The sequence below is a fragment of the Mustela putorius genome, unplaced genomic scaffold (assembly GCF_011764305.1).
Source record: "Mustela putorius furo isolate JIRA1106 unplaced genomic scaffold, ASM1176430v1.1 tig00000765_pilon_pilon_pilon, whole genome shotgun sequence".
Lineage (NCBI taxonomy): Eukaryota > Metazoa > Chordata > Mammalia > Carnivora > Mustelidae > Mustela > Mustela putorius.
Window position 1 is genome coordinate 5,418,194 of NW_025421470.1, and position 16,334 is coordinate 5,434,527.

At 47.2% G+C, this 16,334-nt stretch overlaps 1 protein-coding gene across 1 annotated transcript in view; it reads right to left on the reverse strand.

The window, feature by feature from the left end:
- Window positions 1–1,988: 1,988 nt before the first annotated feature.
- Window positions 1,989–16,334, reverse strand: part of PCP4 (Purkinje cell protein 4) — a 53,534-nt gene continuing 39,188 nt past the window's right edge. Inside the window, exon 3 of the mRNA XM_045084558.1 lies at window positions 1,989–2,403. Within this exon, the coding sequence (XP_044940493.1) occupies window positions 2,276–2,403 (128 nt within the window). The 3' untranslated portion in view covers window positions 1,989–2,275. The remainder of the gene's footprint in view (window positions 2,404–16,334) is intronic.

Below are 16,334 nucleotides of genomic sequence, written 5' to 3' on the forward strand. Positions count from 1 at the left end.
GCACACTCTGGGGACGTTCCCTCCTTGGGGTTGAACACTGCAGCCCAAAGAAAGAGAAAGGACCTCCAAGCCTGGTACCATAAGCCCGTTCTCCTTCCTCTGCCTCCATGAGTCCAGAAACTCAACATACCAACTCCCACGCAGAGCGGGGTGATTCAAAGTCTTCCCTCTGCTCTTAGCTAGAGTTTGACACTCTTATGAATCTACCTGAGAAACAAAAACTTCATTCCCATGGCTCGAAGTTCAGACATGCTCTTGTCCCATGATTGGGATCAGGGAGGTGTATTGGGGCTGTTGAGGGCCTCTCCAAACATGACATAATGGCCCCCTCTCCTTCTGTATCAATGGGCCACTATTACTGAAGAGTGTTTCCCATCCCTTTGGAACATTGGGGAAGAACCTTGGTTAGATTCTCCAGCTTTGCAAGGAGAGTCCCTCTAGGGGGAGCAAATCACTGTAAAACCAGATTTGCTTCCAGGTTGAGTCATAGCAGGACGAAACCCACCCCAGCCATCAGGTCCAGACACACTCCGGAAGGGGCCCACTCCCTTTATGTGATAATATTCAGATAATGAAAGGACAATGAGGGCACCAGATGGGTGGGACATAGAGGGAACTCATCTGAATTATGTTCCCTACTCTCTTTACCTCCATAAAGACTACTGAGCAGCCCATATAACATCCATGGCATTTGCCCTGCAGTCTCAGGAGGCTTGCTCTGGAGTGTCCCCTTGACCTGCTGTCCTGTTTGCAGTGGGTCCATAGCTTCCAGGAGCTCCAGGAGTCCCTGGCTGTTTGCTGGTGCCGAAGCAATACTATTGAGTACTTCTCTAATTAGAAAACCATCAGGGAAACCCAGAGCCCACCCCCTGTCTCTAACAGCCTCAGATAATGGTTCGGTAGGAGGGATCTCCCCAGAAAACACATAAGACACATTTTCAGATGGAGTTTTTGAAACCGTTAATCTTCCCACGGATGCATTTTTTTCGGTCCAGACCCTTGTGGCCCCAAACGGGGACCTGCTGGAGGATCAGCATGGGCTCCACCCCAGGCGGCCCCTGGCCCCCTTCCACCACACTTTACATCTGCACTCCCAGGCACAGGTGTGAACAGCCACACACACACACACACAGAGCCCTCTCTCTCCTCTTTCCACTTTCTTCATGCTCCACCTTGACCCCTGGTTAAAGAGCTGGTGAAGGAAAGAGATCAGGTGCCCCTCAGTAGAACACTGTGCTCTCACAGACCCCCTCAGGATGCTGAAGACAAGATGCAACTTCCATATCATCTTCTCACATGGCGAAGCTCAAACAACAAGATCCAGTGGTTTGGGGCTCCTTCCACCTGGGGCCCCAAGGCAAGGACCTAGCCCCCTGCTCTTTACTTTGTGAGGCATCCTTTCCATGTGACAATCCCTCCTCCTAGCCTGTGGAGCCCCTTTGGGGTGTGTGAAACAATTTACCTGCAAGGTTCTCAGGGGAGGATGTTCTCTTAATGGGAGAGAAGCCAGACAGCTTCTCAAATTGCAGGTTGTGGCGAAAGACTCCAGCAAGTAGCAAATCACAATGTAAGGAGCTCAGGGAGGTTGGGATGGGGAAGGACTCGAGAACCACCTCGAGAACGGCCTCAGCAGTGGGGGTGTCCCCTTGGATTTGTGAGATGTGCCTGCTGAGCATATCTGAGGGACACATGCCCTCCCCTTTCTTGTTCTCCTAAGTGAGTCATAATTCCACTGGGAGACTGGCTTTTTGGCACCCAGGATACAGAGCTCTACTCCCATCATAAGAGGAAAATGCATTGCCAGTTGACAGTTAATACTCTTCAAGTGAGACAGGTATGGCAAAGAGTAGATCTCTTGTTCCCAGCAGGAAGCTTCTCACAGAAGCAGTGTTTCAGCCCTACCTCTTAAGACATCTGCTTTGCAGCCATCTCTAATGCTAGTCACTTCCTGGGTTACTCTAAAGGGAGAGTCAAAGCAGACACTTGAATCACGCATCGTAACTCCATTTTATTACAACATCAAGAGTTAGCTGCAGGAGGAATGGTACTAGAATGGTACTAGAGATAAACAGAGATTAAGCCACCCACAGTTGAATTGTCTACACCTTCCTATGAGGGAATAAATATCATGGGTCTCTGTACATGCATTGCAGGACAGGTGTGCATGTGTGTATTATGTGCAGATGGATTCTCTCTAGGGTGTTGTTCTTTTAATTTCTTGACAGATGATGGTTGAATTCGGTGTCTTCTGGCATACTAGGAAGGGGCTTTCCCACTAAGACTGGGACCCAGCCTTTTTCTTCTGGAATTTTCTGAACTGAGACTGAATGGCCACAGCTGCGCGTTCTGTCTCTGGCGCATCCATGTCAATATCGAATTCTTCTTGAACTTTCTTCTGCCCATCTGTAACAAGAGAAAACACAAAGATGAAGCCATCACGGAGCTGAGAGCAGGAAGGCAGAAAGCCATCAGTCACCACACGGCATGCACTCACCATCCCCAGCACAGGACCTGGTTTAGAGTAGAGTCTCTCCTGACCCCCATCAGAGCCCAGGATTTGGCTGTCCTCTGCCTGCCCCAACTCTACACTTGCAAGAAACTGTGAAACTCAAGAACACAGTCCCAACCCCTCAGATACCTTCTGTATGTGATTTTCCATGTCTCATGGCCACATATCACATGGTGTTAAAAATATTAGCTATGATTTGACTTTTTCCTGAAAACCTCATAGAGACGATTTAAATAGAACTACAGATATTGACCCAATGGGGAACTGATATTCACAAGAGCTTTGGGTCAAAGTCACTGAGTTCCTGTATATACTTCTGATGCCAACGCAACTGCTGACTGAATGAAGGCTGCTGTTTCTATCATTGTCACCAATGGATGACCCCATCTGAACTTCACAATTTGGTTGATCTTCCACAGATCTTACATTATGTTCCAGTGAGGGAGACTTAGCAATATGCTTGCTAAACTGGAAGGATTTAGCTAACTCACACTGTAATAATTATAGAAAATAAGATAGAAGCCAAAACAAAGTGAAAGCTCAGACTGAGTGTCCCTTTTCACTGGGCATCAGCATCAACTTCTAGCCAAACATAAAAACAAACAAATAAATAAAATCCTCTAGTTATAAAAAGGAAGCATTGTCACAACTCCTTCAGTCCGGAGAAAGTTAATCATCACAATTGCCAAACTATCTTTTTTAAGAACATAACAGGTCTGGACTGCCTTTAGCTCTGGTCATCTCAGGGTCCTGGGATCCAGTCCTGCACAGGGCTTCCTGCTCAGCAGTGAGTCTGCTTCTTCCTCTGTTTCTACCTCTCCACCCTGCTTATGCTTTCTCTCTCTCTCTCTCTCTCAAATAAATAAATAAAATCTTTAAAAAAAAAAAAATACAGGCCCAGGATCCCTCTCCAGACTCAGGGCTTCTGGTAGCAAAACCAAGTCACATGCACCAGCAGCCCTGGGGGAGCACCAGGAATCCCAGTTTTCGTGAAAGGCTCTCAGATGATTCCAAGATACAGCCAGAGTTGAGACTCAAACTACTTTGTCTACAGATGAAGCACCCAACATGGCCCTAGAGTTAGCTCAAGGCAGACCCCAAAGCACTTGGGCCAAGACCTCACTGCCACCTGGACTTGCATCTGGAGCCTAGCAGTGTACTGGGCACGTCCAGCTCCAGATGGGAATGTCTGTGGCACTTGAGGCAGGGACAGGGCTCTACCTCCGACTCTGACACCAGGCAGTCTGAGTTCATCATTCACTCACTTCCTTTCTCAGTGATTTTGGATAATAATGTTCAGGCAGCACCCCTCACAAAAAGGGTGGAGGACATGGGGTCGTTTCAAGTGAGGCAGGCTTGTTCTTTCCTGCTTGCTCTGTTCTTTCTCTCCTAGATAGAAGATCGATGAAAGATAGGTAATAGAGAGATAGATGATAGATAGATAGATTAGATAGATAGATGATGGATAGATAATATATAGATAGTAGATCGAAAATAGATAGATAGACAGACAGACAATAGACAGATAACAGGTAGATAATAGATAATAGATGATCAATAGATAATAGAGAAGGCGTAGATGACAGATAATAGATAGATTGATAGATAATATATAGACAGTAGATAGACAATAGATAGACTATAGGCAGATAACAGGTAGATAATAGAAGATCAATAGACAGATAACAGAGAAGAGGTAGGTGACAGATAATAGATGATAGATAGATGGATAGATGATAGAAAGAAGACAGGTAGATAGAGAGAAAGATAAACAGAAGATAGATGCAGACAAATGATGATAAGGATATAAGGAGAAGGATAAGATAAGGGTACACATTACATGAGTTGCACCTTATTTCAGGTGCAACTAGCTATGTGACATCCCCTTTGCAGACCCTAAGCAGACTCCTGTCCGTCTTTCCAGAGACAAAGCTGATCTGCTAGATCCCTCCAACCACACCTTCCTCTGGGAGGAGAGGACAGTGGCTTCGCAAGCCCTGCCAGACGGATACATCTGTGACCTAAACCAATAGACCCATTTTCCTCTACATTGGATTGGCTACCAGTGCCCGTAAGAGTAGTGCACTTAGAATGTCCCAATGTTCAGGGACTATTTGGGGGGCTATGTTTTTCTAACCCATGAGAGCCCAGATGATGCAGAGGACACAGTGGGTTTGTCTGCCCCTGCCTCCGTGCATTCACAGTTTAACAGCACTTCAGGGAACCTGTAAGGGATAGGGCCACTGGGCAGGGTAGGAGTTCCCTGAAGCTCATGTCAGTACCTTAAACACGTTTCTTTAGCATTACTGCATGAGCCTGGGACGGGGCCCTCCCAGTGATGGACCCTCGACACCAACCATGTCGGCAGGTAAGTAGCACCTTCAGCACTAGGAGTCATCATATGACAGTTCAGAGCCCCAAATACTCTTCCTCCCTGAGGGACCCTTGCATCCGATTGCAATGGGGGAGACCAGCTGTCATTCAAGGGGACCCAGAAAACCTCCCTTTTAGATTTAAAACAATGCTGCAACCTGCAGGCTTTGAACAACCTGAGTCCCCTTAATAACCATGACAAAAACAACAATATTATTTTTTGACAAATGAGAAGGTATGGAAAATTACGTACATCTAAGAAATATATGAGATTGTGAGCATGGGTCATAAAAATAACTGTCACAATCATCTCTGAAACTAATATCTCCAGCTGAAAGTGATTTATGCATTCCTCCCTCTGCTGGAAAAATATCACAATGTTTGAAAAGAAAGCACTAATATTTCAGGAATTATTACTTTCTGTTTACTTGGCAGAGTCAGGCATTCCCTGGGGAAGTTCTGACACTGTGACTCCTTCCACCAGGATTTCCAGAGCAGAGCAGGAGGCCCCAGAATGTGGTGGAGAAATGGGGGACAACTAGATTGGGGGCACAGGGCTCACTACCACTGAGCAAGGGTCTACCGATGGCTTGGTGTGACCCTGAGACTAGGAAAGCAGGGCTCAGAGAGCCCCAGACTCAGCAGAAGGAGGCCGGGAGGTGCCCCGGCAAAGCCTCCGTGGCACCGGCTGAGGGGCACAGTCCTCGGGCAGCTTGATGAACAAGATGCAGAGCATGGCTACACTGGAAGCGTCATTTAACGGGGAGGGAGGGGTGCCACCGGGAATGGTCAGGGCCTGGGTACGGAGAAGGGACTCACAGCCATCCAGGGGTGGGCACCTTCAGACACACAGCTCCTGAGAAACCCCCACGGAGGGTGAGCTCTGGGTGGGCTGTTAAGCCCCTCTGTGCCTAAAACCATGCCTGCCCTCAGCACCTGGCCAGGGAACAAGGGAAAGGCAGCCTCGCATCAGACAGGCAGTGCCCTCCAGCCTTCTCTGGGATGAGACTGACTCCCTCCCAACCCTCAGGTAGTCCTGATCCCAGTGAGGCAGCTGGCAGAAGCCAGTAGAGTGATTTAGGGATGTGTCTCACGGCTGTGGGACTCTCAGGAAGGTTCATAGCTTCTCTGGGTCTCAGTTTGCTTATCTGGAAAATACAGAGGCAAAATCATTTTTAGAAGTCAGTTCCACGTAGGCCCTGGTGTTCTGTGCAGATGAGGGCCATGCTATAAATTGAATTCCTAGCCCAGTGGTATTGAGCAGGATAGGTCAGAGCTGCAAAGCGTGTGAAGGGACTTAGAGCAGTCACATGGCTCCCCAGTCCCTGCGGCCTTCACCTGCTCAGACTCTTGAATGCTTGGGGCCTGATGCAGAGGGAAAAGGAAGGGAAGGGGAGGGGAGGGGAGGGGAAGAGATGCTTCCCAGCAGGGCCAGCCACACAGCCATCACAGGCAATGAGACCATGGCGCCAAGGGGTCAGACCCTCCCCAGCCTCTTGGACGGCAGGTGGTGTTTGCTGTGCTTGAGGCTACACAGAAAGACAGGTGCAGCCCACAACCCACAGGTCATGTGAATATCAACTCTGCCAGTCCCCAGTCACCGGCGCTTGGAGGCACTGAAGGGGGCCCAGACCCTGTGCAAAAGGCATGGTAGATGTAAATGAGCAGAGGGAATACGTGTGCTGTTCTCATCTCCAGACACCCTGTAGCCGTTCCCCAAATGCTTCTACTTGTCACTTCACAAAAATGCGTGCGGGCTTACAGCTGGGCAGGGTGGGCTCTCCACCTGACATTTGTGTCCAGAATCCCGGTAGGCAAAAGGCATAGGGACCCGGTTCCTGGTGATGGTTTTCCACCAGCCTGAGCAAGCAGTAGTGCCCCTGCCCATTACCACATGGCTGCTATTACCCCATCTCTCTGGAGTACAGGGATTTTATCATTTCTGTGCGTCCCTCTGTGAAGACATTCTGAAGCTGACCAGCAGAATGGTCAAGACGTTATTCAGACCAATTAGCTGGTTGTAAAAAGCTAGTGATTGCCGACTCCCCCGAGAATAAGAGGGAACCCGACTTCCTGACCACGTAGCTCTGGGCTGTGAGGGGCACCACCACAGCTGCAACGTCCTGTGAGTTCAGGTGGGCGGGAAGCCCCCACAAGCCGTTCAGATTTCCCCCAGCTCTGGCAGGCCTGGTCTCAATGGTGTGAGGCCGTCTGGGCCATTACTACCCCCACATTATCTACCTGCCCTTCTATTGGCCTCCGTTCCAGTCCGTGTCCACCAGTCTTCTCTTGCAGAACCAGCTGCACAATGGTCCCAAACAACGAGACTTCTCTCCCTCGGCAGAAACTTCATCAGACAACCAAGCCATAGCCCAGAGCCCAGCCGCCGGCCAGCACCGTGAGCGCTGACGCCCCTCAGGGCTCGAGAGTCTTGGGATTCAGTGCTGCCCTGCCCTGTCCCCAGGAAGAAACCCCGTGCTGTCCGGTAGATATTCCTTATGCTATTTTCCTGAAATACTGCCTTTTCCTTGCAGAAACTGAGACAGGAAGTGGCTCTGCTGTTGTGGATTTTATGATGCCCTAAGAGAGATGTACAGGCAGCCATTCTTAAAGATGTCATTGTCATAAGAGCGACCCTTCGCTGAGCATGAAATAGGTTCTCCCTCATAGAGTTAAGTGGTTTTTCTTCCACAGATCATTTGACGGCAAATGTAAAATAAAGAATCATAAATAGAAAAGGAAGCAGCTACTACCAGTCCGAGACAACCCCAGGTGAATACTGCAAGTCTTCCATATGGCCGCGAAAATCCCTCGTAGGGGAAAATGGTTTGACGTGCTAAAATACCATTTGTGTGCATGTATTCTGATCAACACAGAGCCCGCGCTAGAAGAGTGGTCCTCCAATCAGAGCTAGAGCCCATCAACAGGTTCTTACTGGTCACCCGTGGCCACCTGCCCGGCTGCCATTACAGAGTGCCCCCGACTGGACAATTTGGATGACAGACATCCGTTCTCTCTCAGTTGAAGCTCAAGTCCTCGACTAACACGTGAGCGGGTTCCATTTTTCCAGAGACCTCTACATTGTCATAAACTCAGAAACAAATATATTTAATAGTTCCTTCGATCAAGCATGGGATACTTATATAAGTATATATAAGTATATACTTGTACTTTGCCTGGCTTGCCGACAGCCACCTTCCGGCTGTGTCCTCACATGGTCTGGCATCTCTTCTCCTTCCTTTAAGGACACCGGTCAGATACCATAAAAAGCCTAGATTTAACTTAATCACCTCATCAAAGTCCCTATCTCCAAACTTGGCCTCATTCTAAGGGACTAGGTGCAGGGCTTTAGCATATGAATTTGGGGGACAAAATTCAACCTAGAATAACACTTCACCTAACTTTGGGCCCTAAAGGGTTCAAAGGAGCTTTTATTCTTTCCCTTGTCTGGCTGTTGCATTCTCAAGAGCTGCAGGAAATGCCCACTGTCCCCATTTCTCAAAGGCACAGAGACCATGGTGTGCCTCTCCCAAGATCACCTGGTGAGTGCTGGCCAAGGGCTGATCAGGAAGCCCAGCCTTGCTCCAAATCTTGGCTTTAATCAGCAGGGTAGCATTACTTTCAGATCCCTAGAGGCCAACATGACAGACTTTTGTGTGGACCAGCTAATATTTCTTAGGGGGAAAGAAAAATTTTAAATGGTCCAAGTTAAACACATGATACAATTAAACAGTTTGCAAAATCTGCTCATTTACTAGGCAGTCCAGGAGAATTTACACCAAATTTTACCATGCAGCAAATGGTGGAGAAGGCCTCATGTCGGTCCATCACTGTTCTAAGGGCTGAGAGAGAGAAAAGAAGAAGCCCAAAGACCCTTTCTGTCAGGGAGAAACAGAAAATAGAAAGGTAAATGCACAAATAAATAATGGAATTTCATAAATTCCGAAAACAATGTGTGTGTGTGTGTGCGTGTGCGTGCATGTGCTGTGTGCCCGCCTGCATGTTATGAGGTCAGTCAAGGGTTCCAGGAAAGACACAGGGTCAGGGGAGGAGGCTTGTCCCCAAAGGGAGGTGAAGACCCAGCTGCCCAGGGAGGGACGGCCGGGCCTCTGCACTGCCAAGAAACAACACGTTTTGAAAAATTATTCTCCATCCGTGCATCCACAATCTAAGTAGCAGACTTCAAATAATTAGCATAAATTCCTTAGAAATTAACAGACACGTAGTCATCCAGAACATAAGAGCTATTCCTGGATCCTGTGACAGCCCAGGATCTGATAAAAAGTTTGAAACTCAGCATCATATTAACCCCCATGCTTGACCGAAGGAACTATTAAATATATTTGTTTCTGAGTTTATGACAATGTAGAGTCATTGCCTAGAGGTACTGGTAGTAAGTCATGAACATGGGGGCTTGTGCGCGCGCACACACACGCACACACGGTCATTTACATACTTATAACTCTCCATGTTCTAAGAGGTATTTTATAGAAACAAATTACCTCCCAAGTCCTAATCCTGTAGATCAGAAATTTGTGCATAAGCAGTAAATTGGGATATAATTGTCCTGAGTAGGAGTTTGCCTTGATTAGGAGGCACAGCACAGAGCCTACTATAAAAGGACCTAAATTTTAGCACACCATTAAGAAATAACAGTCATTTAACTTAAGTATGCCTTGCAAATGGGGTATTGTAATACTAAAGTTCTTAGAATGCCCTACTGTCTTTCAGGGTATAATATGAACGTGGAAAGAATTCACATCTGTCCATTGTGTTGCCCTTGATATACTTAAACTAATTGATACACAGTAACGTGAGCTCCTGGAGCTTCTCAGCTGGGTCTCCGCCCTCTCTGGCACCCAGGTCCCCTACTGGGAAAGGATAGCCAGTGTGGCTTTCTGCACAAGGACACAAACCCAGGCCCTTGAGACAGGGAAAGCAAAGAGACCAGCAAGAAAAGCAAGCAAAGAATGGAATTCTTATCCCTTAAGCCTCAAATTGAATCCAAATGCACCCAGGGAACAAGGGACCTGGTGTTAGAGAGGAGGTCATGTCCTCCCTCACAAAAAAAATACTAAAGATAATTTTGTATGCCTAGTTCCAAAAAATTCTGGCATCAGTATCTATCTTATGAAATGCCAATTTAAAAAAGAAAGCTGGGGACAAACCCAGTCGGCCATGAGTTACAGCATTCCCCCCATGGCTGGGCCTGTGCGTGGAATGCCAGCGAGCCGGCACCAGAGCTCTGAGCTCCAAGCGGCTTCTCGTTCCTGCCCGCTGGCTTGGGATTTATTGAATGGGGGCTGCTGGTGCGGAGAATTGCAATTTTCCAGGTCTTGGCTAAGCAGTAGAGATTAATGAACAAGGTCAGATATTAGCAGCAGCAGGAGCGAGGGCTGCCTGCATCTCCTGTGTTCGCACACCCGATAAACACATATTTCCCACTTGTAACTTTCCACACACCAAGGTAGCACCTTTTTGATTCTCCCAGCTTTTCCAAGAGAGAGAAATTCTCTGGTGTCCTAAAAGAGAGGCATTCTGAAACCCACAGTCTCCACTGTGCAAAACGGGCTGTTGTTAATGCAAAGCCTAATTGGGCCGGCTGAAAGCACTGGCTTACTTCCAGCTCCTGCGGCCTCTGCCTCCATGAGGCCACTGCTCTGCCCCCGACATCCATGCATCTTGCTTATAGACAAAGACTATGGGGCTGGGCCCTTTAGGTAACCTCTGGCTGCACAGAGGTGCTGCTGAGATCAAATTCTCCCCAAAATTCATTAAGGCCAGGAACAGAACAAACAAGAAGACAGAAATATCATTGAAAAAACTATTTTTTTTTTTTTTTTTTTGGAGAGGCAAAATGGCTCCTAGTTGTACTGGTCCGCGAGGGCTGTGGAACAAAGTACCACCAGCAGGGGGCTTCAAAGGCAGAACTGGATTTGCTCACAGTCTGGAGGCTGGAAGTCGGAGATCAAGGTGCATGCAGAGTTTGCTCCTCTGAAGCCCCCCTCCTGGGCCTGCAGACCCATCTTCTTCCTGTGTCCTCCCATGGTCGACCCTTGTGCGAGTCCGGGTCCTGACCTCTTCTTATAAGAACCAGTTGTCCTGGATTAAGACCTATGTTAATGACCTCATTTGACCTTAACCACTTCTTTAAAGACCCTGTCTCCAAATACAGTCCCATTCTGGAGTGCTAGGGGATCAGGGCTTCAACCAATGAATGTTGGGAGGGGCAGACGCAGTTCAGCCCATAACACCAGCCAAAATGCTTACATTTTTCTAGGAAAAAAAAAAATAAAGATAGGCAAATGAGGTATGAAGAAAAAGCTTCACCAGGGAAAGCTCAAATTCAAGTTCCAACCGACTGAGTGTATTCAGATTTGCCTTTCTGGGGTTCAGATGCTTCCCTGTGTTTGCGATGGAGATGATCATGAGTTGAGACTTGTTTTAGAGGGACAAGGAGAAAGTGTGCACTAGCCTGCCTTGTCACATATAAAGAACAGTTACAGTTACCACTACCTGAGATGGTGACATGCAAACTGGCTAACCCAGGACCCTCTCCTTCCACCAGCTGGCTCCACCACAGATGCTGACCTGCTGGAGGAAATCCATTCCCAGGTGTCTTAGAAGGACGATTCTGCTCCCCAGACTGAGGGCCAGCCAGGCAGGTGCAGTGCAGTGGGTTCTGAGAAGGCAGAAGTGAGCACTGGCAGTGGCCAGCAAACACAGAAAGACCCTGTCTCTGACAAGCACAGAGGCAGAGGCTTTGGATCTCTCTGGAGTACGAGCCTGGCAGTCATGAGCCAGGCAGCCCCACTGGCGGGGATTCTGCTGGAACAGCCTGCATGGTCAGGTGTTTCTGGATGCAATGCTCCTGGAGGTGCACGGTACAGGCTGGTTTCCCTGCCTTTCAGAAATTCTGTAGGGTGCTGATACCCTGTAATAACCCCCTTGTGCTGAATCTAGCGAGAGTGGTTCTGTTGTCTCTGCCACCATTTGCTGCAGGCAGGCCTGGTTTATAGGGGGGCAGGGGAAGGGCAGTGATGTTACGTAAGGAAAGGGGGTCATCCCCCATGTGTTTAGGGATCAGAGAGCCGGCTTTCATTTTATTTTCATAGAAAATTCTTTAGTACTTACAGGAGAATAGCTTGAATCAAAGTAGGTAAAGGAGAACCCTTTGAGAGGTGAGGATAACATACCAAATGTTTCTTTCCCTCTTTTAAGCACATGCAAAGAATGAAAATTCCTTCCCAGGAATCAGCAGCTAACTTCCCTTACAGCACACCCCCTTGAAAAGCCACAATTTGCCTTTGTCCACAGGCTGACAAAGAAAAATGACTTCAGGTTGATTGGGAGGACAGAGAACAAAGGAGTCATCCATCACCTTAGACCAGCCCTCCACACAAGCCAGCCAGATACGTACGTGCTCCAGAAACTCCATAAGCAGGAATGGACTGTGGCCGAACCTGCTCCTTGCATCCACTTATCCCCCCTTCCTTAGTTATAAACCCAAAACTAGGTTTCCAACCTCCTTGCTGTTGGGTATGGCCACACAACTAGTTTCTAGCCAGTATGATGTTGGTGGGAAAAAGAAATCTAAAAGAAAGCTGACGCTCTGTATTTTTTTTCTTATTCCTACCAGCTTTCTGCTGGGCAGAATGCAGATGCAATGGCTAGTGCTTAAGCAGCCATTTTGGGCCATAAATTAAAAGTCTCATGCTGGGGCCCCTGGGTGGCTCAGTGGGTTAAAGCCTCTGCCTTCGGCTCAGGTCATGATCTGAGGGTCCTGGGATCGAGCCCCACATTGGGCTCTCTGCTCAGCGGGGAGCCTGCTTCCCTTCCACTCTCTCTTTCTGCCTGCCTCTCTGCCTACTTTGATTTCTGTCAAATAAATAAATAAAATCTTAAAAATAAAAAACTATAACTTAAAAAAAAAGTCCCATGCAAAGAGCAATACAGGGGCTTAATGCTCCTTGTAACTATCCTGACTGCCCTCAACTACCTACCTTTTCTATGAGGAAGAGATAACTTGTTTAGGCTATTGTTATTTTAGGATCTCAGCTTCTTGTAGATGAACCTCATCTACTTACACATATATTATAATGAGCATATAATTCATTTGAATTTATTTCAGGCTAATAACAAATTCAAATATATATCACTGTACATTGGCTATATTTTCCTCCCTTTTAACTATATGTTTTTTTTTTCTTCTGCTATGTGCATTTGTCCAATTTCTGATATGGCTGGCCATTTCTTTACAGCACTTAGTACTTTTAAAACCTCAGGGTTTTTAAAGAAATATTTCCAATATTTCTTTACCAAACATTACTTTCAGGCTTTCCTACCATGGCTTCTGACTCCATAGCCTTCCCCTCTCATACTTTTGAAAGTATGTAACTTGGAATACTCGAAAATACAGGAAACAAATGTGAGTTTTCCTTAATCAGGATGTAGCATCCTGCCTTCAATCTGCTCCAAGACCACTTTTTTCTTCTTTCAGAGCTTTGGAATATTAACGGTTTTCCCTTTCTCTTATATGACCTGGTTTTACCGTTTCAGACGGGTGAAATCTTCTCGGGCTCATTTGCCCCTACCTGCTAACACTCAAAGTTTCAAAGGTTTAAACTCTGAACATTTCAGCACCATGGAGAATTTTATAAAGTTCTCTGGTGTCAAAATGAAAGAAAATGCAGTCATAATGACAGGCCATCTTCAAGCAGCCTCCAAGGAGCACTAGCTCACCTCATTAATGTAGAAACCTGAAGGTCTTTGCTCCCCGTGCCTATCATTCCAGAGAACGTGCCTTTAGAGGGAAAGGAGGAGCTAAGGCACATGGACTGCTTTCCAGACTTGGTGAGGCAGGAAGGGAAAGGCTCCTAAGTCTACAGAGCAGAGGAGCCCCGGGCTGTGGCGAGGCAGCAGCGTGGATAGAAAAAGCATTACATGCGCCCCAGAAAGGGACCAACACTGTGTTCAGACATTGGCCTGGAGACCTCTTCTCCCCTGTGCTCTGCGGCAATGCCTGGTGAGTGAGGCCTTCCTCCAGCCACGTGCCGATGGCCGGCTTCAGCCCTGGCATATGTTTCTGTGTTCTTCCTGGATCCCCACAGCAGCTAAGCGGCAGGGCTGCGCTATCTCAGCGGACACATTCCCACCCTGGCTCTCGGCCCTGTGCCTCTAATCCCAGTGGACAGGCATGTTCCTGTGCAGATTTTCAGGAAATACAAGCTTCCTTAGATGTGCAGGGCCATTGGCAGATGTGTCCATTGCGGATACAGAATTTGACTCTGGGGGGCAATGCTCTGGGTGACACCTGAAAGGGGGGTGTCTGTGAAGCGAAGCCAGAGGCAGCTGCATGGCAGGTGCAGCTGTGGTCAGGCTGATGAACACGGCTGCTGCTTAGATCTCAGCGTTGAGGCTGCCGCCAGCCCGGACGCTCTGTCCAGTCATGCATCATGTGTCTCCTCTCACTCCCTGCTCCTCTCACTCACAGCAAGAAAGACAAGACTACTCATGTTGCCGACTTCCATATTTTAAATATCCTTCAAATGTCCTGAACGTGACCATGCATGTCATGTCATAATATCCTAAGGACAGGGATGGCTTTGCACAGAGGTGTGAGCCTCTATCACAAAGGTGTAGACATAAATTGGTTGCAGGAACAGTCAGTTGTGGGTTTAAATTCCACGCAGGCTGGTGTCCTGACCCCACTAGCCTCTGCTTCCCTGTTCCTTTGCGTATGCTCGACGCACCGCTTCTGTTTGCTTTTTCAAACGCCACCGTCTTACGAGCTCGTGGCCAAGCTGATCTGTTGGAAAGAGCTTCTTAGAGGGCCGTCATTTTAAGCTTTGGATTTGTTATTCTGCTTGCCAGAAAGATGGATTCACATAGTTGTAAGAAGAGAATAAAGTCAAATGCCCAGGACAGAATGAGGTTAGGTGGTATCTGGGCTCAGCAGGTGAGCCACATCTGGTATCCAGACCCAGAAGGACTAGCCAACAGCGGAGTTTGGGTTTTGCTTTAAAGAATTATTTCATGATAATGTTCCAACAACTCATCTGAGGAAGAAATGGAATAAGAAGCGCTTTCCCAGGTCGTGGTGAAGTTCGGAGTCTCCCCATATCTCCTACTGGTTTCGGAGAGCCAGCCCCTGAGAAAAATTCAGATGTGAACCGTGCTTGGTCTGATGAGACATTGTCACTGCTTAAGCAAGAATTTTTATGTCCCGCTTTGACAGGGGAGCCATCAAACCCCCCCCCCCCACACACACACACACAGAAGTCCTTACAGACCAAAAATAAAGCAGAGTATTTTTATTTCAAGAATTCCAAAAACAGAGAAATTTCCAGTGTCAGGCAACATGATCTAATCTTACTCAGTTTCTAAATAGCCTTTTTTCAAAAAAAAAAAATCATTTTTCAAAGGATCAGCATTGAAATAGCATCCCTTGAAGCATTCTGATGATCAACAGAGGTAATGGAAGCATTTCCGTCTAGATCAAAAATATAAGCAGTGATAAAATATCCGTTTGGGGTTGCAGTTGCTCAAGGGAACATTAATAGAGGCAGATATCAAGAAACTGATATGGAAAACCAATTTAGGCAGGATGTTCGGGGAAAATGTCTAACATCGGTCTGTTAGAGAATAGAAGTGCTCCCCAGAGCTGAGGCATCCGACCTTTCACTAAAGTCATTTTAAGCTGAACCGAGGAAATACACACCAGAGATATATTTTGCCAGCTGTGAATGGCCAGAGTGACCTAACAGTCTACTTCCATCTCCGATATGTAATTGGCAAGATGTTACATTTTTTTCAACTTTGAGATGTGTGAACAGAATAAGACTGCTCATTTTATCCGCAGGTAGCTCCCTGAGTCTTTTAAGACACGATTCTCACTTTCCACCAACTAATCTGGCTCGAAATTTCAAAGTTATAGTTCAAATCCTCCACTCATTGCCATAATTTAGAGTCTCTCTGGGCTGGGTTTATAGAAAATGCAAAGCAAGACATTTTTCCAAGAGTGGCTATAACTCAATGTTCCTTTGCCAGGATCTAGAGGGGCACTTGTCGGTGACCCCACACACGATATCAGTAGTGCAGGGCATCGGAGCATTACCCAAACCCTCAGGTGAAATGGTTACAAAGTTTCGAAGGATAATTAGAATATTTTCTGGAAGCAAAATCGCAGGAACCAAAAAAAAAAAAAAAAAAAAAAGAAAGAAAGAAAGAAATCGCAGGAACAATTTGATTTCAGGGATAGCAGGAGGGCTGACAGCAACCTTTTTATGTGTGCAGGTGTGCACGGTTCAGCTGTAGGAGGCCGCCCGCTTCTTTTGTGTTCCTGTGATGGGTGGACTACTGTCGTCTACACCTGTCCACACCGAGAGGCCAGCCGCTGGTCAGGCAGCCTTACACACACCCAAATGCATACCACGGAAAGTCCAAAAAAATG